General features: G+C 65.2%; 1 protein-coding gene across 1 annotated transcript; it reads left to right on the forward strand.

Annotated features, from left to right (window-relative positions):
• The first annotated feature begins 613 nt into the window (after positions 1-613).
• CSNK1G2 (casein kinase 1 gamma 2) lies at positions 614-25,208 on the forward strand. The gene is made up of 12 exons (XM_047832866.1): positions 614-770; positions 16,380-16,815; positions 22,378-22,418; positions 22,543-22,612; positions 22,704-22,852; positions 22,970-23,204; positions 23,269-23,354; positions 23,442-23,526; positions 23,612-23,760; positions 23,879-23,962; positions 24,066-24,172; positions 24,297-25,208. The coding sequence occupies exons 2-12, from the start codon at positions 16,632-16,634 to the stop codon at positions 24,349-24,351; spliced, it is 1,245 nt and encodes a 414-aa protein (XP_047688822.1). The 5' UTR covers positions 614-770; positions 16,380-16,631; the 3' UTR covers positions 24,352-25,208.
• The last annotated feature ends 324 nt before the right edge of the window (positions 25,209-25,532 follow it).

A 25,532-nucleotide genomic window follows, 5' to 3' on the forward strand; every position in this document is an offset into this window, starting at 1 on the left:
GCGGCCCGGGGAGCGCTCCCCCGCCCCGCCTTGACCGGCCCTCAGCTGCGCATCGCGGGCGCCGCCCCACCGAGTCCCGGTCACTCCCGGCCCGTCCCCGCGCCGGCCACGCCCCGCGCCACCGCCCGGCCGTGACGTCAGGTGGCGAGACCGTGACGTCACAGAAGCGCGGCGGGGCGGCCGGCCACGCGTCGCCATGGCGACGGCAGGCGGGCCCGGGCGAGCGGCGGGAGCCCCGCCCCCGGGAGGGTGGACGCTGCCCGGCTCCTTCCCCGCGCGCCCGCGCGCTCTCCCCTGCCCCCACCCGAGCCGCGGGGCGCGCGCCTCCGGGAAACCCCCCGCGGGCAGCGGTCTGGCAGCCCCGGAGCGGCCGCAAAGCGCGGCGGCCGTCGTGCGGCGGCGCCCGCGGCCTCGAAGCCCCGCCCCGCGCTGAGCCGTCGCGCGCCCCGGGCCGGACGGCGGCTGCGCAGTGGCTGCGGACCCTCCCCCGACGCCGGGGCGTAAGCGCGGGCCGCGGGCGACGCTGCGAGACCGGGGCGAGCCGGGCGCCCGCGCGGCGGGGACGGCCCGCGCCAACATGCGGAGGCCGGCGGCGGCGGCGGCGGAAGCGGCGGCGGCGGCGGCGCGGGAGCGGGGGCCCGAGCGGGCGCTGGAGCCGGAGCCGCGGCACGAGCGGGGCCCGGAGCGGGGGCCCGCGCCGCGCTGCTGAGGGAGCCCGGGCCGCCTGCTGCCCGGCCGGCCACGGCCACGGCCACGGCGGAGGCCCCGAGGTAAGGACGCGCGCGCCCTCGCCGCTGCCACGGCCACGCGCCCGGGCCGCCGCGCCCCACCGCGTGGACCCCTCACTCCAGACCCTGTTCACCCCCGCCCCCGGGGCCCGTACTCCAACCCCACGTCCCCCGCAGCCCGGGGACTCCCGCGTTCTACCCGTCGCCTCCTCGCTCCAGACCTTGCCCCTTTCCCCGGGCTCAGGCCTTACTCATTCCGGCTGGCGCCTACCTTGCAGATCTCACGGTCCTCCCCGACCCCCTGACTCCAGAGCCCGCTGTTCTCCACGGACCCCTCACTCCAGACTCTGCTGTCCTCCACGGACCCCTCACTCCAGACCCTCGTGCCCACTCCCGGTGTGCCCTGACTCCAGACCCTGCTCTCCTCCACTGTCTCCTGACTCCAGACCCCACTGCCCACTCCCCAGGTCTCCCACCCTCCATCTTTCACCCTGGACCCCTGCCCCAGCGCACCCACCCGTTCCTGGCTTTGTGGTGTTGAAGGCCCTGAGGGAAGAGCAGGGGCTGGGGGGTGGGGAGCCCTGGGGTGGGGAAGGGGCGTGCAGCCCGAGACCCGCAGCAGGAGGGGTCTCGTCCAGGGTGACCTGTTGCAGGGCACTGCTTGGGAACTGCTGCCTCGGTGTGGCTGTGCCCTCCCCCTTCCGCCCTTGCCACCGGTTTTGTTTTCCGGAAACACTTCGGATCAGGGAGGGGGTGAGGTGTCTATGCGCCCGGGGCGGTGGCCACGCTGATCTCCCTGCCCCCTTCTGCCCCAACTTTCTGGGGAAGCTTTCATGTTAGGGGCTGTCGTCCTAGGCAGGCTTGGGGGTCTTGGCCTCTGGATGGCATTGTTTGTGGGCAGTGGCCCTGGAGGGCTCCAGCACTTTGTTCCCAGTCTCCCCACAGAGGACCCTGGCCTCCGGGGGTGTCCGCACATCATGCATCTGCTGGGGCTCCATCTGCGTGGGTCCTCTGTCCCTACCCTGAAGGACATGGCCAGGCTCAGGCCCCTGTAGCTCGTGGGTGTGAGAGATGAGTGGGAGCACAAAGGCTCCAGTGTAGGGGGGTGATGTCCGCAGGGACCTGATCTGGTCGCCGAAGGAGGTGGTGTCTGTGACGAGAACAAATTGGGAGCCGGACCCGCAGGTTTGAAAGGGGGAAGTTAGCGGTTTCCCTGGTAGTTTGTTTTTGTTTTTCGCTCGTGTCTCCAAATCGTGCCCCCGGAAAGGGACCCCCAGGCTCTGCAAGTAGATGGGCAGGGTGATGGCTGGGGACTGACTGCAGCACCTCTGGGAGTGCATAGCGGGTGCGCACACCTGAGATGATCTGCACCCTCCTCCCTCCCAGAATGGTGTCAGGAGCCCTGATAATTGGAAGGGGCTGGGGGGCCCCCGCTGTGTGTGCTGCATTTGGCTGATGGAAGCGTGACCTGCGTGGGGCCGTGGGGAGGGAGGTGTGAGAGGAGCTGGCTGGACACACCCGCCCCGCCCCAGCGGTGGGCAGAACCCCAGGGGCTCCGGGCTCGCAGTAGTCATGGGGCACAGGGCTTGCTTTTTCTGCCTCAGGGTGGCAGTCGGACCTTCTGGGGTAAAGGGGCTTGTGGCGGATCTTGACTACTTCTCATTTCTCTCGAGCGGATTGGGGGTGAGCGTCTCATTGCCTGGTCCTGGGCGTGTCCCTGCTCGGGGAGGACAGAGCCCCCGTGAAGACAGACTTCTTTGAACTCCTGGTTCCGGTTCCAGCTGGCTTTCCTCCTTTTCCTCTTAATTACATAGTAATTATCTGTGGGTGAGAGAGGAAGTAGGTGAGGTGTGTTTTTTTTTTCTTAAGTTGAAAGCCTTCCCGTCTACTCATCCCCGCTCTGGGGAAGCCGGCATGCTAGTCAGTGGACATTCCAGACACCTACGGGGTCACCTGTGTCCATGGGGATTTCCTGGTGGGTCTGAGTAAATGCTTGGGACAGGTCTGGGGGCCCCCGCTGACCCGGTTCCCTCAGGGCTGTACTTGTGGAGGGTGGCATTTCTCCTGGGATGCCCAGTAACCTCTTGTCCCGTGATTGCCTTTGGTGCCCATCCCCCGGCCCCCACGGAGCTGTCCCAGGCCACCTCACGAGCAGCCAGGGTCCCTTGTCCTGGTTGTGGTGGGTTCTTGGTACAATCATTCCAGGTGGGCCCTGAAAACCCAGGCCTGAGCAGCTGGGGCTCCGTCTCCTCCTGTGAGGAGTTAGAAGTCCATCAAGGCCCTGGGTCAGGTGATGGGCAGAGGGCTGGGGATGGAGCAGGAGAGACGGGGTCCTGGGGGCCGCCAGCCTTCAGGCCTCTGGTGGCATTGGGCAGGCCAGTGTGGGCGTGCTGGTTGGGGTTGGGGGCCGCGTCAGCCCGTCGCACCTGATGGATGCCTTGGGGTCTTGGGCTACGCGGCGGGACACGCCAGGGCGTGCTCTGACGACTGGTCGGCAATGTTGACGTGTGGCACGCTCCGTGAACCTTTGGGGAAGGGGCCACCCGAACCAAGTCTTGGTTGGCGTGGGAGGACCCCACCTAGGGCGGTTTCGAGTCTGCTCCCTTCCCCTTTGGGGGTTTGGGGAGCCCGTGCCGGGCCGAGCCCTGAGAGACCCTCTGAGTGTGGAAGACAGCGTGCACGCCTGTGCTCCCCGGTGCCCGCGGGACCGGCCCACGCAGGAGTGGGTGTGGCGGGAGCCTGCTTGTAAGCACTCCCCCGCCCTCACTCTCCCCGTGGATGGTGGCCTGCCTTTACGTCTCTCTCCTGCCCGGCTTCTACAGAAGCCTCCGGTGCAGGCCGTGCTCGTGCAGGACCCTAGTGGCGTGGGGGTCCACACGCAGGGCCGGAGGCGCTGTCACAGGGTGGGGATGACAGCACATCTTTTCCTTGCTCAGAAACCCCGTGTCTTCCTGCTCCCAAGAACAGACCGTGGCTCTGGGCCCGGCTGTCACGCCGCTCCTGTCCAGGCCTTGTTTGGGGTCCCCTTCTCTAGAAGGCCTCCCACGTGCTCTGTTCAGCCTCGGGGGGGCAGCCGGAGGTCCCCTGTGGGAGCCTTCCCCCTTGGGACAGGTCCTTTCCCTTCTGGGAGCTCGGCCACAGCCATAGTCGAATGCTGGGTTATCCCTGTGAGTTCCTGGTGGCGCGAGAAGACAGTCAAGTCAACTAGCAGGCCGGAGCTGGGGTGCAAGGTCGGCTCTCAGGTTACACCTCCCGAGGTTCTCGAGAGCCGCAGTGACCCGGAGGAGTGAGTCCCTCAGCGGAGAGGGTGGCCGTGGGGACCAGCGTGGACAGAGTGCGTGCAGGGGAGGGTGGGGAAGGGACGCCTCACTACCTTGGGCGGACACCCAGGGGCCATCGCTCCCCCCCCGCCCCCCCCCCCGCCGCCGAGGGGGTGCTTCTCGCACTCGGGCAGCTCCCCCCAGAAGCGCCACTCCAGGAGCGTTCTTGGCGGGTGGGCCAGGTGCCTGCCATTTCCGCGCTGTTCAGAGCCTCCTCCCAGACCCTGAGTGGTTCCTGGGGGGGTCCCGGGGCCGGCAGTTGCTGTCTCAGAGGTGGAAAGGGACGTGACGTGTTGTCACCTGCCTTCCTGTTGGGCTGTGATACCTTAGAGTCCGAAGACAGTCGTGTACCCTCCTGGAGCTGACAGCTCATCTGGCCTTGGGTCTGGAGAGACCGCGTAGCTCTTCCCTCTGCGGACATGGCCTCCACGGGCAAGCGTTCGCAGCGCTGCCCCAGAGGCTGTGCCTGTCATCGGGGGTCTCTGCTTGCTGTGGTCCCAGGACCGGGCTGCTGGGCACTGAGTAGGCGGGGTGGCTGACCCAGCGGGGAGTGGGCCCAGTGGAACTTTTCTGCCAGCCTGTGGTCGTAGGGGCTCTAGACAGCACCCCTCGGTCGAGTGACGCCTCTAGCGGCTTCCCGGCAGAGGGACTGAGGACGTTTTAGTCTCTCCAGGTTCACCTGGGTGCCCCAGGGATTAGAAATCCCAGACAGAGATTTCCAGAAAGTCTGGGGGCTGCGGGGGTGGGGGAGACAGGGATGTGGTTTGTCTGGACGCACGCACCTGAGGGCTCTCTCACTGGTTCTAGAAGTGCTTAGGGGCTGTGCTGGGGGGGGGGGGGCAGATGTCTTTACGGTGTGTTTACTGTGCCACCTGTGCGTCTGTGCTGGCTGTCAGGACTCACCCCCAGCCGACCCAGGAAGAGCCAACGTACTGGGGGCGGGGGCGCAGGGTTGTGCCTCGGCCGTTACACCAGCAGGGAGGGTGGTCGGGGGGCTCGTGGCTCTGCTCGCTCACGGCCCGCCCTCTTAGTCCGCTGGCCCCCGCTCTGGGCCGCCTTCTCTTTCCTTCAACTGCACCGAAGGGTCTGTTGGAAATTTCTGCTGAGGACACTTTCTAGACTCGGCTCTCTTCCTCTCGGCGCTGCTGACATTGGGCTTGGATCGCTCTCTGAGGACGTCCTGGGCGCTGTGGGGGCTGAGCGGCGTCCCAGGCCCCACCCACGCGATGCCAGGAGCCCTCCAGTCGTGACGGCCACAGATGTCCCAGGTGTCGCCCACTGTTCCTGGGGGCAGGATTGTCCCGGGTGAGAGCCCCGCCCTAGAGATTTCCTGCCAACCTGCAGCTGTTGCCGTGAGCTGGAGCCCGTGTCTCGGGGCCTCGGGGCCTCCCAGGGTCTCGGGGCCTCCCAGGGTCTCTGGGCTTCCCTGGGTCTCGGGGCCTCCTTGGGGGTGTGGCCGGGCCTCCTTGGCTCTCGGTCCCAGTCCCCCCAGTCCCGGACCTATAAACTACGGCCCTCCCTCGCCCCCCGGAGCAGGAAGGCTCAGGAAGCAGGTGGGGAGAAGGCGATGGGGGCAGGTCATTCCAGCAGCCATTGGGGAGGTGGCCTGTGCTGCCTTGTGGCTCCCTGGTGGCCAGGGTCGCCCCACGCCCGCCCCGCAGGGGGCAGCTGTGCCTCCCTGCCACTCTGCTGTGTCCTGCTCCTTCCTGGTTTCCTCGCTGGCTGCCTGGCTGCAGGGGGAGGACTCGTACCTGCTGCCCAGGGAGGGGAGGGGAGGGGGGGGTCTGCCTTCTGTTCTGGGTGGAGGGCCCCGCAGCCAGGTGGGCCGGGGAGCTGGTCAGGAGATGTCCTTGGTTGGTGGAGAGCAGAGAGCCACAGTGGATGCTGCACTGTCTCCTTCCAAACCTGAGGGCCCTGCTCGGCTGGTCCCCACCCACCTCATGGCTTTTGCCCTGGCCCCCTGCTCCCCGGTGGAGTCCCCCGGTGGGAATGGGACTCAGGCCACACGGCTAGTTGACAGGACACCGGTGGCCTTGGCGAAAACACAGTAGGTGAAACTCACTTTATCTTGTTTTGCTCAACATATTTAGGGTCACCTAAGCGTGTCCTTGCTGTTAGAGGTTGTTGAGACGGTTTGGTGTTTTCTTCCCGTTTGGGTGTGTATTTTATAGTCTCGGTTCGTCACCCCTTGGAAGCTAAATTTTCTTTGGAAATGCTGGATCTTAAGAAGGACACAGGACTGAGTAGAAAATTAGCGCCCTTGCAACCAGGAGGCTCTCGGGAGGTCTGTCAGTCGGCCGTGTCTAGGGACCTCGGTTTCAGCCAGCCAGATGTTGCCGGGGATAAGCGTGTCCCCCACACTGCGAGGGGCGTAGCCATACCGAAAGGCATCTGTTGCTCAGCTGGAGTCGGTGTTCACTGCGCGCCTTACGTTCTTATCCGCTCTACCTGGCTGCTGATGCCAGGGCCGCTTTGGGCTGGGGCGGGTGGCTGACTGGCCTGTGAAGTGAGGAGCGGAACCTTCACGGTCTCACGGTGGCCCCCAGGCCACACTCCGGCCGCTCCGGCCACCCGCATCAGCATCTCGGATGGAATCCGCGTTTTCAGCAGTCCTGCGAGTGAATTTTGGTGCGGTCTCCTGGGTGTTGGGGACTGTTCCGTCTCGGGGCCGATCTAGGGGCTGCCACACTGGGGCCAGAGGCAAGGGCTGGGCAGCTGTGGGGTTTCTTTGGGTCTTGAACCGGTCCCCACTGCTGCATGGGGAGGGCAGCGTCCCGTGTGCCTTAGGTCGGCCAGCTCCTGGTGAGCCCTGCGCAGGTAAGTGCGGGTCCTGCCGTCGCCCCGAGCCCCTCACTGGGCCTGGCGCGCCTTCAGCTGTGCCGAGTGAGCTCTGTGTCCTCCCCGTGGGCTGCGCCTGTGGGGGCAGGGGGCTCGCCCAGGGCCACGGAGAGGGGCTGGGCGCGCAGCTTGGGGTCACCGAGCCAGCCCTCCCACCTCTCCTGCGTCATACACTTCCTGTGGCCCCACGGGCCCTGAGCGGGAGGCGTGGCCCCGGCTGTGGGCTTTCTGCGCGGATCTCCCCAGTCGCTGTGCCTTTTTCACCAGCTTTATTGACACATCACACTCTCCACTTGGTTTTAGTCGAGACGAATTCACAAAACCGGACAAATTCACTGGAATGTGCACCTTGGTAGGTTTGGTTTTTTTGTTTGTTTGTTTTTGAAGCTTATTTCAGAGAGACAGCGCTTGTGCGTGCATGGGGGAGGGGCAGAGAGAATCCCAAGCGGGCTCTGCACCGTCAGCACGGAGCCCGACTGGGGGCTTGAACTCAGTGAGCCTGTGAGATTGTGACCTGAGCCGAAATCAAGTCAGAAGCTTAACTGACTGAGCCACCCAGGCCCCACTTTGGTGGTTTTTAATACAGTCACAGGGTTGTGCAACCGTCATCTCTGTTCAAATCCCGAGCGTCCCATTACCCCAAAAGAAGCCCCATCCCCATCAGCCACCCCCCCCAGCCCCCTGAGCCCCCGGTCCCCACGAGCCCCCTTCCCGTCCGTGGATGAGTCTGTCTGGACGTTTCACACCCGTGGGCTCACACCCCACGGGGCCTCTCGTGTCGGGTTCCCTCCCTGAGCGTCGTGTGTTCGGGTCCGTCCGCGGGGCGGCGGGGGTGGGCGCCCCGCTCCTGCTGTAGCCGAGGGACGTGCGCGTGCACGGTGGACGCGTGTGTATCCATTCACCCGTCTGTGGACGTGTGGGCTGTGTCCGCCTTTCGGCTGCTGTGGACACGGTTTCGTGTGGACGTGTGTTTTCGGTTCTCTTGGGTGGACACTGAAGAGCAGTGTTGCTGGGTCGCTTGGTGGCTCCGTGTTTAACTTTTTGAGGAACCGGTGGCCGTTTTCCACAGTGGCCACTCGTGTCTCCTTCCTGGGTCAGGGTCCGATCCCTTTCCGGGCACGTCTGCCTCCTCTGGGCACCCTGACCGGTTTCTCTGCAGGCCCGCCTCCCCGCTGCCCGGCACTTTCTAGAAAGCCGGGCTCCCGAGCCTCATGCGGCAGGTCTCCCGGCTCCCGAGGCCGTGGGCTCCCCTCATCCACCCCCCTCTGAGCGGTGAGTCCAGTGTCTTCGAGGTACACGTGGGCCTTGTGAGGACACAGAGTCAGCGCCCTGGTTTTGGTGGTTTTAAGTGGCGGACACGCTGTGCGCGCACGTGGGTAAGCACGTGCTGACCCTACAGGGGAACATGAAAGGACGTTGGGAGAAGCCCCTCGGAGCCTGGCAGGTGGGCACCATTGGCACTTCAGCACGACCCTGTGGGCATCTGAAACACAGGAGCGTGCTCAACCGTGGGACCTGCCAGGCGGTGCCCGCCCTGAACGGCCGGCACGGCTCTGACTGTCGGGGGGACAGAAACCCCTGGAAGGCCCCGTGGAGGCTCAGGTGTGGGCTGAGTGGGGGGCACATGGGACACGCGCTAGACTCCTTCCGGGGGGGGCTGCTGCCTCCGTGTCGCCTGCGTTGACGAAGCTGTCGGCCCTTCCGGCCCTGGCGAGAGTCACTGGGGTCCCTGGTCCGCTGCCGTGCCTGGTTCTGGGGGACGCGTGTGGGTCGAGGGGTGGTCCTTACCCTGAGGGAGTCCCTCCCGCAGGTAGCCCAGTGCAGCCCCAGTAGAACCAGAGAGACAGGGCAGTGCCCTCTCTGTGCTTTCTGGGTGGTTTGCAGGGGCCTTGGGGGCCCTCCAGGGCCCACACCATGGCCTCCGGCCTTTGCACGCCCGGAGGCTTCGCGTGTGCTGTACCCCGAGCTCACCCCTGAGGGTGGCCAGGCCTGGGGCAGAAGGGAAGAGGCTAAGCTCCGCCTGGCTCCCCTTCCTTTCCCCCCCCTTCCCCCTCCTCCCCCCTCCCCCTCCTCTTTCCCACTCCACACCCACTCCCCCCTCCCCTGCTCCCCCCTCCTCCCCCACTGTTGTGCATTGTTTTCATGGTGGAGTATGCACTCACCTGGAGGGAGAAAGCGGATCCCTGCGTGGGAAAGGCGGACGCGGGAGTCCTGGCGTTTCTCCCCACACCCCAACTTGTGAGGGGCCCCTGAGCCTGAGAGGCCACCTCTGGGACCTCTGCCCACACACAGGGACATGCTTTGTGGGGCTGGCACCATCGCTGCTTCCTTTCTGTGCGGAGGCCACTGAACCTGCAGAGCGGTGGGCGGTCCCTTGTCCCCCTGCGGGCCTGTGGCAGTGCAGACGCCTCCTCCACCCCCTTGGAGGATGTCCCCTACGAAGCACGGTTCTGCTGACTTCACGGTCTTTATTCCCGCGCTCTTGTGGCTCCTGAACGCCACTGCTGTTCTCAGTCTCCGACAGCCTGACCGGTGGCGATGGTCTCCGTCACCGATGAGCCTTGAACAACACGGGCGTTGGGGGCGCCGGCCTCTGACGGCCGAAAATCCACGTGGAACGCCTGAGTCCTCCAACGCCGTTGACCGGAAGCCTCGCCCGCGACTAAACCGTCACCGACACGGGTCTGTGTGTGCCTTACGGCAGAGCGAGCTAGAGGGAGTGAGCGCCCCGGGAAGGCGGAGGAGGAGGAAGTGCTCCACGGGGCGCACCGATGGAAAAGTCCGGAGTGCGTGGGTGCCAGCCCGCGCTTCCCGAGGCCGGTGCACGTGGCCCGCCGTCGTGGGGCCGTTTGTGTTTCTTCTGGGGCTTTGCCTGTTCTCTCTTTTGCGTCCTGTCGTTTCTGGATAGTGTGCCGTCACCGTGAAGGTAGTGACCGCCCCTCCCTGCATCTGTGTCTTCTCTTCGCGGGGACGCTGGTCTGAGGAGAGGGCCTACCCTGATTTGCAAATAGGGTCACGTTTCTGGGGGTCAGGACGTGACTTCTTGGGGACACAAGCCCGCCCACCCCGAGGACTGCTGTGCTGCTGGCGTCGTGGTCGCAGTCACGCTGGGCCGGTGGGCCTGCCAGGTGAGCGGCGCCCTGGGGACCATCACGTGCGGTGGGACGCGCCTGCCCCCTCGACAGGCAGTAGCTCCGTGAAAAGGTGCGGGTGGGGGTTTGTGGGCACAGGCGGGTGCTTGCTGATGATGGCTGGTTCCAGACGTGCGCCCTCCAGGACAGTGTGCGCCAGCCCCGGGCAGCTGCCGAGCCCTGGCACACGTCCGGCACGACCGAGCGTGTTTCCGGTGACGTGACGGTGACTCCTTGCTGGACGGCTCCGTGTGGACTGTGTGCGGGGCGTTGTGGGGGGGGGGGGGAGGGTCAGTGCTGCCTGAGCAGCAGGACCCAGCCGGACGCTCGTGCCATTAGTGGCCCAGTGTCTCACGCGAGCCATCCGGTGGAGGGCCTGCACCCGGACCAGCCACGCGGGCATCCCTGCCATCACCCCGGACCCCTCCCGTTTGCCTTCAGCCCTTCGTTACGGAAATGTTCGGACGCAACTGGGTGCAGAGAGAGGCCCCACGGTCACCAGCCTCCCAGATATCATTTCCTGCCGCTGGAAATAGAGCAGGAGTGCCGGCAGGTGACCCTGGGCCTCGCCATGGCCCCACCGTCTGGAGGAGGGCTGCTGACAATTCTTTGCTCGGTCCTGGTGGCTGCAGTCTAGGCTGTGGGGCTTGTGGTCGGGACCTTGCCTCTCTTTTGTAATCTGAATAATTCTGGGAGAATTCTAGCGTGTCCAGAGGTCACAAGAAAAGTACAATGCTCTGGACGCCCCTACTCTTCACGGCCCAGCAGCCTGTCACCTGGGCAGGAACCCTGTGCCCCCTCAGTGCACCTGCGGGCTTACGCTCACCCTGGACGTCGGCCTTTCCCTCCTGGTCACTGAGAAGTGACCTCAGGCCACCCTCTTGGCACACGTAGCCTGTGTCTGTGGTTCCCACGGATGACGGTTCTCCCGCTTTCACCCCGCCGGTTAGCTGGCAGCCCCCGCCGTGGGGGTCGGGGTGGGGTGTGCACTCTCCTCCCCGGTTTATTTGGGGTTGGGGTCCTTCATTGTAACTCCACTGTGACGACCCGTTTCTGCTTAACTTGCGTCAACACTGGCCTCGTCACGGGGGGCCGGTTGGGCTGGCGCCTGTGCCTGCCATTTTGGGGCCGCTTCCTTCCTCTTTGTCATAACGTGACCTCGCGGGTGACCTTGGACTTCTCGGCTGCTGCTACAAGGTCGGCCGTGTCTCCGGGGTCCAGGTCGCTCCTGGGGAGTGGCACCCACAAGGGGAACTCGGGGCTCCTGGGGCACTGTGACCCCGAGCCCAGGTGACTCTTGGGGAGGGGGCCTCGCCTACACGTCAGCAAGCTCGGGAGGGATGTTCGTGCCCAGGGATGCCCGGTTGGGTCCCGAGTGAGGCGCGTGCTTCTGAGTCCGCACCCACCACCGGCTCCTACCTGTGCTTAGGCAGGAGGCTGCCTGCGTCTGCACGTGCCCCAGCTCTGGGCCGGGGCTGGTGATGTCAGCCAGGGACTGTGACATCACTGAGTGGGGCCGGTCAGAGAAGGGGGTTTTTGGAGCCTCCACCAGGGGAGCTGGCCCCTGGCCCTGACAAGATGGGGGACGCCCCCAAAACCACAGCAGGTAACTCAGCTGAGGGGGGCGCTCGCAGGACGGCACTGCCCCGGCCCGGAGCAGTCTCTCCAAAACCCGCTCGGTGTGGCCACGGCGGGCCGGCAGCTTCCAGGGGCTCTGCCTGGGCGCTGGGCAGTGGTCCCTGCGGTGGGGGCAGGACACCGTCCTGCGGTGGGGGTCCTACCCCCTGTCAGGAACCGGGGCCCACGTTGGTTGCCTTGGGACGGGGTTTATTTTCGGCCCGAGCGAGGGATGGGAGGCCCTCTCCCCCAGGACAATTATTCTTAGCTCTGGCGCTGGGCCTGGGCCGACAGCAGACACTTCCGCTCCCCTGAGGTCTCGGGTTACCCTGCCTCCCCCAGGTATGCCGGGCTGGGCCCCTGCCCGCTCCTGGGACCTGGAGCAGCATCGTTCTCACTAGGCTCTGGCCCCAGACCTGTTTCAGCGGCGCTGTGTCGTCGCTGCCCCTGCTTCCCACCCGCCAGCGCGTGATTCGCTCTTGCCATTCCCCTGCGGGCCCCACCTGGCTCTCAGAGCGTCCCGAGGGGACCCAGAATGCTCCCATGTGGCCCGTGCTGGGTGGGGTGGCCCGCCAGGGCATGCTGAGTTTGGCCACCGTCCGGAACGTTTGCAAGTCTGTGCTGCCTTCGGGGCTGTGGGGTGGTGGCCCTTCCCTCGTGAATAGGGGCCGGTGTCCTCCGGGCTGTCCGTGGAAGGGGTCGCAGTGGAGGGCTGCTCCCCCGCCTCCATGGCGCCTGCCGTCCTCTGCGGGCAGTGACCCACGTGGCGGCCGTACACCCTGTTGTAAGGAGACCCACAGGGGCAGACGTGAACCAACCCTTGGCCAGCACGCGGCTTGGGGAAGCTGCCGTTGGGGGGCGCCGGCGTTGTGTCGAGGGACCTGTGGGCTCCGGGACCGGCGGTGGGGCGGTGCGTGCATGCGCAGGCCTCCAGCGTTGCGCCCGATCGCCTGGTCTCTGTCGCCCGCTGGGCCGTCAGAGGCCCCCTTGGGACCATGAGGCCACGGGGGGCTGCAGGGAGGCACACGCAGAGGGAGCCTGTTGTGGAGTGGGGAGGCTGGTGGAGGCTGCTGCCAGACCCTGGACCCCCAGCGTCACAGGGATCTCTCAGAGGGGACCCTAGAAGCCGTCCCACAGGGGCACGCGGGCCTCCCTGGCCCACAGAGGGCGGCTCTGCGTGCCCAGGAAGGGTTTGCACCCCAGATCACGAGGCCGGGCGGAGATGGAGGGCGTGCCTGCCGATCTGGGGTGGGGACCGAGGGTGCCTCCCACCTGGAAGCGCAGGTGGGGGTCACTGCGCAGGGGGTGAGGGGGCTGCTAGGGCCACGGAGGGTCCTCCCAGGAGGGCTGCGGGCTAAGGTGCAAAAGCGGGAGGCGTCCAGAGGGGCGGCTCCTGTGTGCCTCGGGGCAGAGTGGTACAGGTACTTCCTGCCCCATGAAGCCTGTGTGCAGGGTGGGGTGGGGGGTGGAGTCCGGAGCTGAGTCTCCCTGCCCGCAGAGGGGGTCGCCGAGCCCTCCCCAGACCTTGTGCTCTGCACCGCAGCCTCTCCAGCTCCGTTCTGGTGCCCTGTCCCGGCATGAGCTCCTGTGTGCCGGGAACGGGTTGCTTCAGAAGGGCAGAGACCCTCCCATCACTCGGGAGGCGCCCAGGGTTTGAGACGCTGCGTGCCAGGCCCCAGGACAAAGACCGCACCTATCTTTATTTGCCCCGAGTGTGTGTCCCCCTGGCTTCATCTGCGTGGAGGCCGTCCCTGGCCGCCTGCTTCTGTGTGGCCCCGAGGAGGTCCCGCTCCTGGCTTCTGCCACGTTTCTTTGACGCTTCCTCTTCGGGGCGCGCCCAGGGTCCTTCAGCCCTGAGTTCTGCCGTCATCAGGACAGTGCAGATCATGAGATGAGGGCGAGTTCTGTCTCCTTGGAGTCTTTTGATTTCCCGTGGATTTTCCATCTGATTGACTCTGGCGGCCCGTGTGTGTCTGTGTCTGTCTGTCCATGGTGTCTGTGCATGTGTGTGTGTGCACATGCATACGTCCTTAATTACTTTGTGACGGAAGGTGTGTGTCTGGAAGAAAAGCAGGCGTTTGGGGGGCTGCAGACTAGAAGCGCACCCACCGCAGACCGCGGCACCGGGGCTGGAGGGCACCGTTGTGCGCGGTGTGCGGGCTTCCGGGAAGTCGTGCTGCCAGTTGGAAGTTTCCGTCTGAGCCGGCAGGTGCACTTCCCGGTGTGCACCGGGAGAAACAGAAGCTCGCGTCCACACGGGAACTTGTGCACCAGCGTCCGTCCACACACACACTTCTCAGCACCCAAAGATGGACACGACCCAGATGTCCGCTGACAGACGAACAGATACACTTGGTCCACCGCGCACGCACACGTCCCTCGGCCGCGAGCAGGAGCGAGGCGCTCACACCGGCCGCCCCGTGGACGGACCCTGAACACGTGACGCTCAGGGAGGGAAGCAGACACGAGAGGCCACATGGGGTGTGAGCCCGCGTGTGTGAAACGTCCGGAACGGGCTCATCCACGGACACGAAGGGGGGGCTCGTGGGTACTGGGGGGTGACTGCTTGATGGGGATGGGGTTTTTTATTTTGGTTGATGGAATGTTCTGGAATTGGATCACGGTGACGGTTGCATAACTGAATGTATTGAAGACCTCTGAATCGTACACTTTCGGAGGGCGAGTTGTATGGTATGTGGATCGTATCTCCGTAATGCAAATAACAATAGACTAGGGACTTCGAAGCCAAAGCAGGCAGCCTCCACCCGGCGGAGGAAAGAAGTGCTCTCTGGCTTTTCTCTTCGGATGGACCTGATGCCCCCGCCACGCACGGGGAGCAAGGCTCTGGCATGAGCTCAGGAGGGCGGCTGCAGCCGGTGGAGGACTTTGTTCTAATAGTAAACTTCAGACTAGGGTCTGTCCGTGTAGACTCACCTTCAGGTGGACAGAGGTATCCGCAGGCCTCTGGGCGCTCACGGTGGGCGGGGGACGGGTCCCATCGGCCCCAGACGTACACATTCCTTCCCGGGTGAGCCCAGCCACCGTCCGGAGACCCCATCCCCCCTGCCTGTTCTAGGCCATGCCACTGATGGAGCGAGGAAGTTGGGGATCTGTGCAGACATCCTCCTTTGGGGTTGGGCCCTGTTCCTGACTGGTCCTCCAGGATCCACTGGAGCGATGGCCCACGGTCCCCAGGGCGCACCAGAGCGATGGCCCCCAAGGCAGGCAGGGCCTGAGGTTTTCGTGGCTCAGGCAGGGGGGGTGGGAGGAGCTTTCTAAGCAATGCGGACGCGCACGTGTGTGCGTGGGCGTGTGTGTGTGCACCACACCCTGGACCCCCTCCGTGGGGGCCCCCCGGCCCTGGGCCAGTGAGCGTCCAGGGAGTACTGGGGTCAGGTGACACGGTCACTGCCTCCCTGGGACGTCCCGCAGCAAGGGCGCTTCCACGCCCTGCCCACCCCCCCACCCAGCCTCGGTGTCGTTCCCTCGAGGTGAAACCGCTGCCTGACCCTACCCGCGCTGAGCCCGGCGGTGCCCACACTGCCCTGTCTTCTGTCGCCTGGGCTCTGGCGGACGCTCACGGACGGTCAGAGGTGCACGGCCTCTGCAGGATGTGGGAAGGCGTCCGGTGCCTGTGGGGCAGGAACTCACAAGCTGGGTTGTGGCGCTCTGGGCCTGATGGCGGTGTGGCCCCTGGCGCTGCACTCAGACTCTAAAGGGGGACGCGTTTGGTAGGGGGCGCTTAGAGGAGCTCCTTGGTGGTTTCGTTTTGAGGAGATCCTTCAGCTTTGGCACGAGCAGCTGGCGGGGGTTGCAGGCGGAGGCGTGGCTGAGAGGCCAGCTTGGTGGCAACCACAGGCTGCAGGGGCGGGGGGTGGGGGGGTTGTTGGGGAGGGCTGGGCCTGGGGACACAGACCCTGGGTGGTTTCTGTGGGCACCTGTCCCTCACTGCACCCAGCTGGGGTGGCTGCCTGCCTGCCCCCTGCATCCTGGGGGCTGCTCAGTGTCTGCCCTGCCCTCCACAAGGCCAGCTTCGTACCCAAGGGGCCAAGACCAGTCCCACCCTGGTGGCTCGCACGGCCTGTGCCCTGTCAACCTCGGAGCCCGCCTGACCTCCCTCGGCAGCTGCTGCCCAAGTGAAGCCTTGCCAGGGTCAGGATCCTCCGCAGCCCCACCTGACCGCGGGGTCACAGGCTCCTGGAATTAGGCCCAGGGACATCGTGGGGTGGGGTGCTGTGCGGGGTGCAGTTCAGGGGCCTCTGAGGTCAGTGGTGAGGGCCTGTCTCCCAACCTTGGGCACATTCTGCTCTGTTGTCTGTCTTCTCTCTACCGAGGAGCAGACCCTTGGCTTGGGGAGAGGGCCCAGCCCTCTCTGCACCCAGCCTTGGTCTCCACACCTGGCTTTAAGGCTCTAGGGCCCCTGTCACTTGACTGGCCGTCACCTCTGCCAGCAGAATTGTGCTTGAGCCATGGGGTGGGGGTCAGAGCGCCCCTCACACATGCAATTCACAACGGCTTGAGTCACTGCACCCCTGTGCACCCCAGAAAGTCCCGGTCGCATCTGTGCCTTGAGAGATCTTTCCAGGATGCCACTATGCTGCACAAGCCTCTGTGGTGTGGTTTTCCGCTAACACCACAGTCTTGGGTCTCCCTGCCAGTCTGGGCTCTGGACTCCGGGGCTGCGTCGGGGGCAGGGGGACAGATTCTGGCCTAGACTCTAACCTGTGCCTTCGTTTCTCCGCCAGCTGGGAGCCACGAGATTTGAGGCGGCGGAACCGGTCAACAGAATGCGTCCTCCCTCTGCACGCGACCCCGAGGCCACCGAGATGAGCGCCACGGCCGGGCCCTGGCAAGCGCCCACGTCTCACTAGCAGGGAGCCCGCCGGGCCACCATGGTGTACTAGCCCCGAAGAGCCGCCCGCAACCTCAGGTCTGCACAGACCCGGGATTTGCTCGGCAGCGGAGTCACCGTGGAGAGGCCAGGGTACCACAAACTTATGGATTTTGACAAGAAAGGAGGGAAAGGGGAGTCGGAGGAGGGTCGGAGAATGTCCAAGGCCAGCGGCCGGACCAGCCACGGCGTCCGGAGCTCGGGGACCAGCTCGGGGGTCCTGATGGTGGGCCCCAACTTCCGGGTCGGGAAGAAGATAGGCTGTGGCAACTTCGGGGAGCTCCGGCTAGGTGAGCCCACTCGTGTGTGCGTTCTGGGGCTCGGGGGAGGGGAGGTCCTGGCAGGGCCGCGGTCACCGCTCCCAGATGGTCTCCAGATGGTCGGGACTGGGAATTCAGGTACGTGTGAGTTTCTGCCCCCAAAGGAGGAGGCTGTGCTGGAGGGGCGGGGGGCCTGGGCCCCCGTGTGGGTGGACCCACGTGGAAGCCGTTAGCTTCTAGCTGGTGGGTGCGGGTGCATGTGCAAGGTGAAGCGAGAGCTCGGCTCCCTCTCCGCACTTGGCTCAGCAACCGTAAGCGGGGCCGGGGCCGGTGTCACTGGTGGCCCCTCAGGGCTGGGTTGACCTCCCTGTCCTGAGCCAGAGCCGTACCTCAGCCGCTGCAGAGGCTGCCAGGATTGGGCTTGCAGAGTCTCACTGCCTGTCTGTGGCTTCCCCGGCCCCGGGCTCGGGGTTTCTGATCCAGCAACGGGCAAGGGCTGGGCTCCAGTCTCCGCGTGCAGGTTGGTGGGGCGGGCAGGGCGGGTGCTGGGCTCCAACACCAGAGGCGTCTGTCATTCAGCGACTGACACTGCCGGCTTCACGGGAGAGACTGGCGCCTTCCCCAGAGCACGGACCAGGTGTGCCCGGCCCGGCCCGCACAGCAGGGCCCCCGGCAACCTGGTGACCAGTCTGCAGCTCGTGCCAGATGGAGTCGCCTCGACGCACGCCTGCCCCGTTAGGATGCATGCGCGTGCACACGCGGGCTCGCGCACGCAGACGGACACACAGCGGGCCCGGTCCTGACCTGCGGCCTGGTGTCCGGATCACAAGTCTGTACAGCAGGGGTCTTGTGCACCGACAGAAGAGCGCGTGCGCTGGGCCGTGGGCGCAGCGGCTGGTAGCTTAAAGCGTTTTCTGAAACTGAGGTATGTGTTCTTCTCTGCCCGGCTTTTGCTCTGCGAGGTTTTGCGAGTGTCCCTGCGGTTGGGTGTGTAGGTGACCGGTTGCTGTCTGTCACCCTGTCCATCTGTGTGACTGCACCTCATCGTCCACGTCTGTCGTCCCGCTCAGGGACGCTCAGCCGGGTGTAGATTTCCGCCGCCGTGAATGAAACCGGCCTGAGCGCCCCTCTCCGAGTCCCACGCACGAGTGTTTCTGTTGAAGCCCCAGGTCGGAGGGGAGGCGTGTGTCGATGAGAAAGTGCGGACTGGTCTCCAGAGTGACGGTAGCTTTTCTGAGCTCCCGCGGGCAGCACGTGAAGGTCCGGGGTACCCCAGTCCTCGCCACGATCTCAGTGGCCAGGCTTTTCCACCTTGAACGTGCGCGTGGATGTGAAGGGGTTTTCGTGTGGGCTTCCCTGATGACAGTAAGCTGGACGTTCCGTGTCCGAGAGCTCCTTTTTACCTCTGGCGTCCGATTTCGATCCTGCGCCGTTTAAGGTGGTTTTCTTTGTGACAATCCCGGTTGGGGCTCCTTGGAGCCGCGTAGGTGTGTATGATACTTCCTCATTAAATTGGAAAAACTTCAGTTATTATTTCTTCGGGTTTTTTTCTGCCTCCGTTTGTGTCTCTGCATCCTCAGACTCCAGTTACACGTATGTGGAGAGGGTTTGATGCCTTCCTGTAGGTCCCTCGGGCCGCTCTTCGGTTTTCTTGTAGTTTTTTTTTCCCCTGCTTCACTCCAGTTGCCTTTTGCTCTCGTGTCAGTTCACCCTTCTTTTTTGCTGCCGCGTCCAGTCTGTTGTTGGAGTCATTCTGGTGACTTCTTGATTTTCTGTGTGGCATTTGTGACTCCGCTCGACCCCTGCTTCTCTCTCTCTCGGGATCTCCCAGCTGCTCGTTCATTTGCTTTTAAACCTCAAACCTACTTGTAACCGTTTTACAGGCCAGGTCTTTGGCGCCTTTGACTATGTTTTTCCTTGTGATTGTCTGACTTGCCTCCTTTTCTACACGAGTGGTGTTTAACGTGTTGGAAATTGTGGGTGTCTCGTGGTATTGGTCGGGGTTCTGCCTTGTCCCGGAGACCCCTCTCGATAGCGCGAGGGCCGGTTTTTGGCTCCATTAGGGGGAGGCTGAGGGCTGACCTTACTCGAAGCCTGGAGCCACCCGGTCCCGAGGCGAGGGCTTTCTGGGTTCTCGGCCGAATGTCAGGGGAGGTCAGGGCAGCCTCCGCACGCTGGATGGCCACGGCTCCAGCCCTGTGTGGCCCCCGGAACCTTCCTCCTGCTCGCGACCCTTCGGGAGGTACTTCCCGTCTGGCCTCTGGACTCTTGCCTTCCGCCCGTGCAGGGGGCGAGGCTCCCAGAGCCCCGAGTGCCTGAGCTCCAGCCCCTGCGGCTGACCCCAGACCCCAGCCGTGCCGGACACACCCACTCTCGCCTTCACCTCGGGCTGCACTTCAAGGAGACTGGCTCTCCCTGAACTCACGTGTGCAGTCAAAACACGAAGGTTTCTTCGGCAGGACACAGTAAAGTTAGCAGTTCCCAGAAAGGCTCGATAGAACATCTGCTTATGAGAACGCGTGGTTAAGAGCGAGGCTGGGCAGGCCGCGGGCAGGGCACCGCTTGCACAGTGTGACGCTCGCGCAGGGCACCGTGTGAAGGCGCTGGTTCCTGCGCACAGATGCTGCGGGGAAAAACGGGCAAGAAGGGTGCCGGCGGGCCCAGTCGGAGAAGCGCGTGGCTCTTGATCTCGGGGTCATGAGTTTGAGCCCCACCGTGGGCTGTAGAGGTTTCTTAAAAAGTTGGGAATGGGCGACAGATGTGAACGGACGCTTCGCCAAAGCAGACAGGCCAACAGCCGGGGAGCACAGGAGGCGTTCCTCCCCCGGGGGGGGCCACCCCAGCAAACCTGCCAGACGAGGGAGCCGGCCGGCCCGTCGGAGGTCCCGTGTGGCGCCGCTCACGTCGGCCGGGCTTGTAGAAGGGCCCTGGGGACGGGGCGGTCGTCCCCCAGGGTCACGAGTAAGCCAGGCAGCGTTCCCGTGACGGACGTGCTGCGGCGCGGCGTGCAGGAGGACCCAGGGAGGAGAGAACGTGCCGGATGATTCCGCCTCGGAGGCTCCCTCTCGGGACGTGAAGGTGGAGACTGACCGGGCAGGGGGGTGCGTGGTGGCCGCGTTTTCTGTCCCGATACAGGGCTGGCATTGCGCAGGGTTCCGCGTTTGCCAGAGCTCCCGGTCCGAGGCACGTGAGGTGTGTGCGTTACAGGTAACTGTCTCCCTGGGGAGAACGAGACCTGGGTCCACCCCGAGCTTAATCCGTGGTCTTAATAGGCTGGGATGTTGACGGGACAGGCTGCTGATGTCTGCGACTTTGAGATGCTCTTTTTTTTTGTTTTTGTTTTTCAATGAAAAATAAGGGAGATCCAGCGGTGCCTGGGTGGCTCGGTCGGTTGAGGGCCTCACTCTTGATTTTGGCTCAGGCCACGGTCCCAGGCTCTGCGCTGAGCACAGAGCCTGCTTAAGATTCTTCCTCCTCCCTCTGCCCCTTCCCCACTGGCGCGTGCGCTCTGTCTCGAAAATAAAAAAACAAAAGAGCAGGGGTGACAGGTGCGCAGATACGCAGTGGGACGAAGAGCAGGTTACTGATGTCATCTAGGCGGTAAGGACGTGGGTCTTCCCTGCACCGGTTTTCCATTTTTTCGGTTTGAAACTTTCGTAACACAGGAGGCAAAAACCTATTTGTAATCAAAGCCCAGGGAGCAGGGCTTGAGGGGAACTTTCTTTCCCTGCTGAGAGTCGGCAGGAAGCCTCTCAGTTGTCACACCGAGTGAACCGAGGTCTGCGGGAAGATGGGGCCCCTCTGCCCACCCCTTCCAGGCCGTGGCAAGAAATGGGGGAAGCGGAAAAACCGACCGGGGAAGCAGCGAGCTGGGGCGAAGCCCAGAGGCGTGATCACGCGCACGCAACAGCCAGAGCGATCTCTCAAGAAGCAGTTAGAAATGAATTTTTCTGTTTGAGCAACAAAGAGTTGGAAAATAAAAATTGAAAAGCAGTACCATTGTAAGTGTGCCCAGACCTGCCCAGTGCCTCCGGAATAAGTTAATAAAGGACGTGCAGCCTCTTCACCAGGAACCGAAAACATCAGCGAGGGAAGTTAATTCCCAGTCGTGGCTGGGGCCGGGATGTCCCCTCCTCAGCCTCTCCTGCAGCCTTCTGGGGACGTTGACAGGCCGACTCTGAAACGGCCACTTGGAACAGAGGCCCGAGAGTGGCCGACGCAGGGCCAGGCACCCCCCCGCCGGGCGCCGCCGTGGTGCAGACACCTCGGAGCACGATGGGGCGGGGCGGTGACCCATGCGGTGGGCTGACGTGCGTGGGGAGCCCTGGCCGTGTCCTGTGAGGCGGCACTCAGCCATGTCACTGCCACCACATCGGGGCGGGTGTCGCCCAGACCGTGCACCGGGATGGGGATGGAGAGGAAGCCGAGGCCGCCTCCCACGATGGATCCTACTCAGGACAGCGGGACAGGTGGTGATGGAGCAGGTGTCCCATGTGGGGGCCACGTCCGTGGACTTCAGGGCCTGGTGAGGCCAGTCCAAGGGCAGGGACAGGACAGTGCGGGCAGGGGCACAGGCGCGCACAGCGCCGTGCACGGTCATTTCCACAGGGGCTGGGGGCCAGCAGTTAGATTCGAGGGGTCGGGCGGCCCCTCCGTCACGCGGCAGGTGGGGGCCGGGTGTCCGCACACAGGGAGGTGAGACCCTTCACAGAAGCCCCGAGCTGCCGGAAGGCCCGTCTGGGGTACTGCCGGCGCCAGGGGCTCGAGTTTTGACAGCTCTGTGAGTTTGGGCTCCCTAGGGTTCCTGAGGGCTGGTGATGGGCTTGGGAAGGCCGTGTGCCCTGGGCTGTGTGTGTCTCTCACCCACGAGGCACACACTCCCAGCCCCGGGTGCAGTGACTCTGTTGCCCCTAGAAGCCAGCCAGGGACTCTCAGCCTACCAGGTGCTGCCGGGCAGGGTGTCACCGGAGCACAGGTTCCTTCCTGCACGGGCAGGGGCCTGGGGCCAGTCCCTTCTTTGTGTCACCAGGGAGCTCCCCACCCTGAGGGCCGGGAGGAGGGCATGCAGCACCCTGGGTGAGTCCTTTGCAGGACTTGACCAGGACAGGCCTCTCTGTGGGGCTTCTTGGGGGGGGGGGGGGGGCTTGCTCCACAGTGAGGGGGAGGCGGGGTCCAGGGAGCTGGGGGGCAGGGGCCTGGACGCCTCCTGGTTCTCCGCGGTGGGAGCGGAAGGGGGGCGCCCCGGGATCACCGCGGGCCGTCTGTTCTCTTTGTTTTTATAGATGGGAGAAATTGGAGCGAGCTGGTGTGCTGGAGGGAAGGATCCCATAGAGAGGAGTTTGGGACCAGCCCCCTTGAGGGGGCGGGGTGGGGCTTGGGGGAGGAGGAGAGGCTGGCTGGCAGGGTGGGCGGCTCTAGGATGAGGGTGTGGGGCACATGAGCGCCTCCCATGGTGGGGGTGGGGGGGGGCTCGTAGGCGTTCTTGTTACGCCTAGGACATGGTCAAGTTCAAGGGGGGGGGCTTGGCCCCTGGGGGGGGGTCTCCTCCCTGCAGTGGGGTGCATACCACGCTGACAAGCCTCTCTTCCACAGGGAAGAATCTCTATACAAATGAATACGTAGCTATTAAACTGGTGAGTCCAGGCCCCCCCTCCCGCCTCCCAGCCCCACATCTGTCCCCGCTGCCCGGTCTCAGGGGAGGGGCGGTGGGCGCGCACCTTGGGTGACCCGACCACCACGTCTACCTGCCCCTCCCAGGAGCCCATCAAGTCCCGGGCCCCTCAGCTGCACCTGGAGTACCGCTTCTACAAGCAGCTCAGCGCCACAGGTACCCGCGCGCCGGCGCAGTGCGGGGCCGGGGTGGGGGGCGCCTGCCTCGCAGGCAGGGTCCTCACAGGTCTGTGTGTCGTCCCCTGCAGAGGGCGTCCCTCAGGTCTACTACTTCGGCCCGTGTGGGAAGTACAATGCCATGGTGCTGGAGCTGCTCGGGCCTAGCCTGGAGGACCTGTTTGACCTGTGTGATCGCACGTTCACACTCAAGACGGTGCTGATGATCGCCATCCAGCTGGTGCGGGCGGAGGGCGTGTGGGGGCGGGGGGGGGCGGAGACAGGCGGGGGCGGGGCGAGGGTGGGGGCGGGGCGGGGAGGCCAGGGGCCCGCCCTGAGGCCCGCCACCGCCCCGCAGATCACGCGCATGGAGTACGTCCACACCAAGAGCCTCATCTACCGCGACGTGAAGCCCGAGAACTTCCTGGTGGGGCGCCCGGGCACCAAGCGGCAGCACGCCATCCACATCATCGACTTCGGCCTGGCCAAGGAGTACATCGACCCCGAGACCAAGAAGCACATCCCGTACCGGGAGCACAAGAGCCTGACGGGCACGGCGCGCTACATGAGCATCAACACGCACCTGGGCAAGGGTGAGCCGCGCGCGGGCCGGGCGGGGGGGCGCGCGGGCCGCGCTGACCTGCTCTCCCCCCGCAGAGCAGAGCCGCCGCGACGACCTGGAGGCGCTGGGCCACATGTTCATGTACTTCCTGCGTGGCAGCCTGCCCTGGCAGGGGCTCAAGGTGGGCGCGGGGCCGGGGGGGGGGGGGGGGGCGGGCGCGGGGGGGCGCCGCCGCCCGGTCGGCGTCGGCTGACCGCTGTCCCCGCAGGCCGACACGCTCAAGGAGCGCTACCAGAAGATCGGGGACACCAAGCGGGCCACGCCCATCGAGGTGCTCTGCGAGAGCTTCCCAGGTGAGGGACGCCCGCGCCGCGCCGCCCCGGGCCCGCGCTGCCCGCGCGCCCCACTGACCCCTGTGTCCCCGCCGGCTCTCCACAGAGGAGATGGCCACATACCTGCGCTACGTGCGGCGCCTAGACTTCTTCGAGAAGCCTGACTACGACTATCTGCGCAAGCTTTTCACCGATCTCTTCGACCGCAGCGGCTTCGTGTTCGACTACGAGTACGACTGGGCGGGGAAGCCGCTGGTACGTGGGGGTCCGGGTTCCCGAAGTGGGCGGGGCCCGGCTTTGTGGGGGGTGGGGAGAGGCCGCCCGGCCTCAGCGCTGCCTCCTGCCGCCCCCCTCCCCCCTCCCCCCTCTGCAGCCGACCCCCATCGGCACGGTCCACGCCGACCTGCCCTCGCAGCCTCAGCCTCGGGACAAAGCCCAGCTGTACAGCAAAAACCAGGTGAGGGGCCGGGGCCAGGGCCCCGGTGATGTGGGTGGGGGTGGGGTAGGGCCACCTGGCTTCCCTACTGTACCCCCCCCACCCAACCCGTCCCCAATCCTAGGCGCTGAACTCCACCAACGGGGAGCTGAATACGGACGACCCCACTGCCGGTCACTCCAACGCCCCCATCACGGCGCCCGCAGAGGTGGAGGTGACTGATGACACCAAGTAAGGCCCCTGGGCAGCCGCCGGGGGGGGGGGGGGACACGCCTGGGGCGGGCTCCACACCCCCTCCCCCTCGCGTATTTCCCTCCCCCGCACCCACCTCCCCCGAACCTCCTACCCCGTTCAGGTGCTGCTGCTTCTTCAAGAGAAGAAAGAGAAAATCGGCGCAGCGACACAAGTGACCCGGGGCAGTGGTGCCCTGAATCCTCCCGCCGCAGCCCCCGGGACCAGCTCGTCCGTGGCTGTGTGGCCCACGGCCCGGACGCAGACTGCAGGGCCGGCCGCTGCTGCCCGCCCCCCTCCCCCCCCACGTGGGGTCACCTCCTTCACACGAGACTTTGGCCGAAATTTCTACACCTGTGTCTAGTCCTCCCCTCCGAGAGCATTAACTATTTGAAACAAGGAAACGAAACACAGCGGCCGCCCGCCCTGCGCCCCTCCCGCCGCCGAAGTGAGTAGTCGGCCGCCCTGTTGGTTTCATAAAGTCCAGCTTGTCTCCCTCGATCCAAAGGCCGTTTTCTCGAGGGGGCGCGGTGGGCGACGCTGCCGGGGGCGAACCCGCCCCGGGCCTCCCCGCACCGCAGGGGAAGGTGAGGTGGGGGCGGCCCCCCAACCAAAATGCTGCACCAAAGCCTGGGCCGGCGGGCACAGCCCCGCGGCGGTTCCCGCGACACTTGATCGCGGGGCCGCGTCCAGGGCCCGGAGCCCGGGGGCGGCCCCCCCGCTTGGCGCCCGGGCCCGGGGGGGGGGGTGCGTGGGCGCCTTTGCGTCCGCGCTCCGCGCTGCCGGCCGAGCAGCGGGAGACAAGCGCCTTAAAGCCCCGTCCCAGCCCCGCGGGTGCGTTCGGGGCCGGGCAGCCCCCGTGGCGGTGCGGCTCTCGCGGGACCCCGCGTGGGTGCCGCGGACGGCCCGGCGGTGGGGTGTGTGTCCAGGTCTTGCTTTGCGCGGTGTACAGAAGCGGCACTTCGGTTTCTTCGGCGCTTCCTGGAAGCCATAGGATTTAGGGGCTTTTTTAAAAAAATAAAGGAAAATGAAAGCACTCTCGGGTGTGGTGTCCGGTGTTTCCAGGAGGCCCGGCTGGCGGTATCCTCCCTCCCCCGGGGAGGGGACAGGCTAAGAGGCGGTGACCCTCCTGCTGGGGAGAAAGGGATGGTCGGAAGCAGTACCGCTGAGCTCCGATCGGTGTCCGAGTTCGGTGCGCTTCTGTCTGGGGGCTGCGGGCACAGCTGTTCACCAAGATGAGAGTCAAGGACAGGTCACCTTGGGTCTGGCTCCACACAGGTGCATCTGAAACCCTAACGGGATGGCTTGTTTTTGGAGGAGAAACGGAGGGGGGGGGGGGGGGGCAGCTGCATCCGGCTGG

Source organism: Prionailurus viverrinus, chromosome A2 (genome assembly GCF_022837055.1).
Source record: "Prionailurus viverrinus isolate Anna chromosome A2, UM_Priviv_1.0, whole genome shotgun sequence".
In the NCBI taxonomy this organism is placed as follows: Eukaryota; Metazoa; Chordata; class Mammalia; order Carnivora; family Felidae; genus Prionailurus; species Prionailurus viverrinus.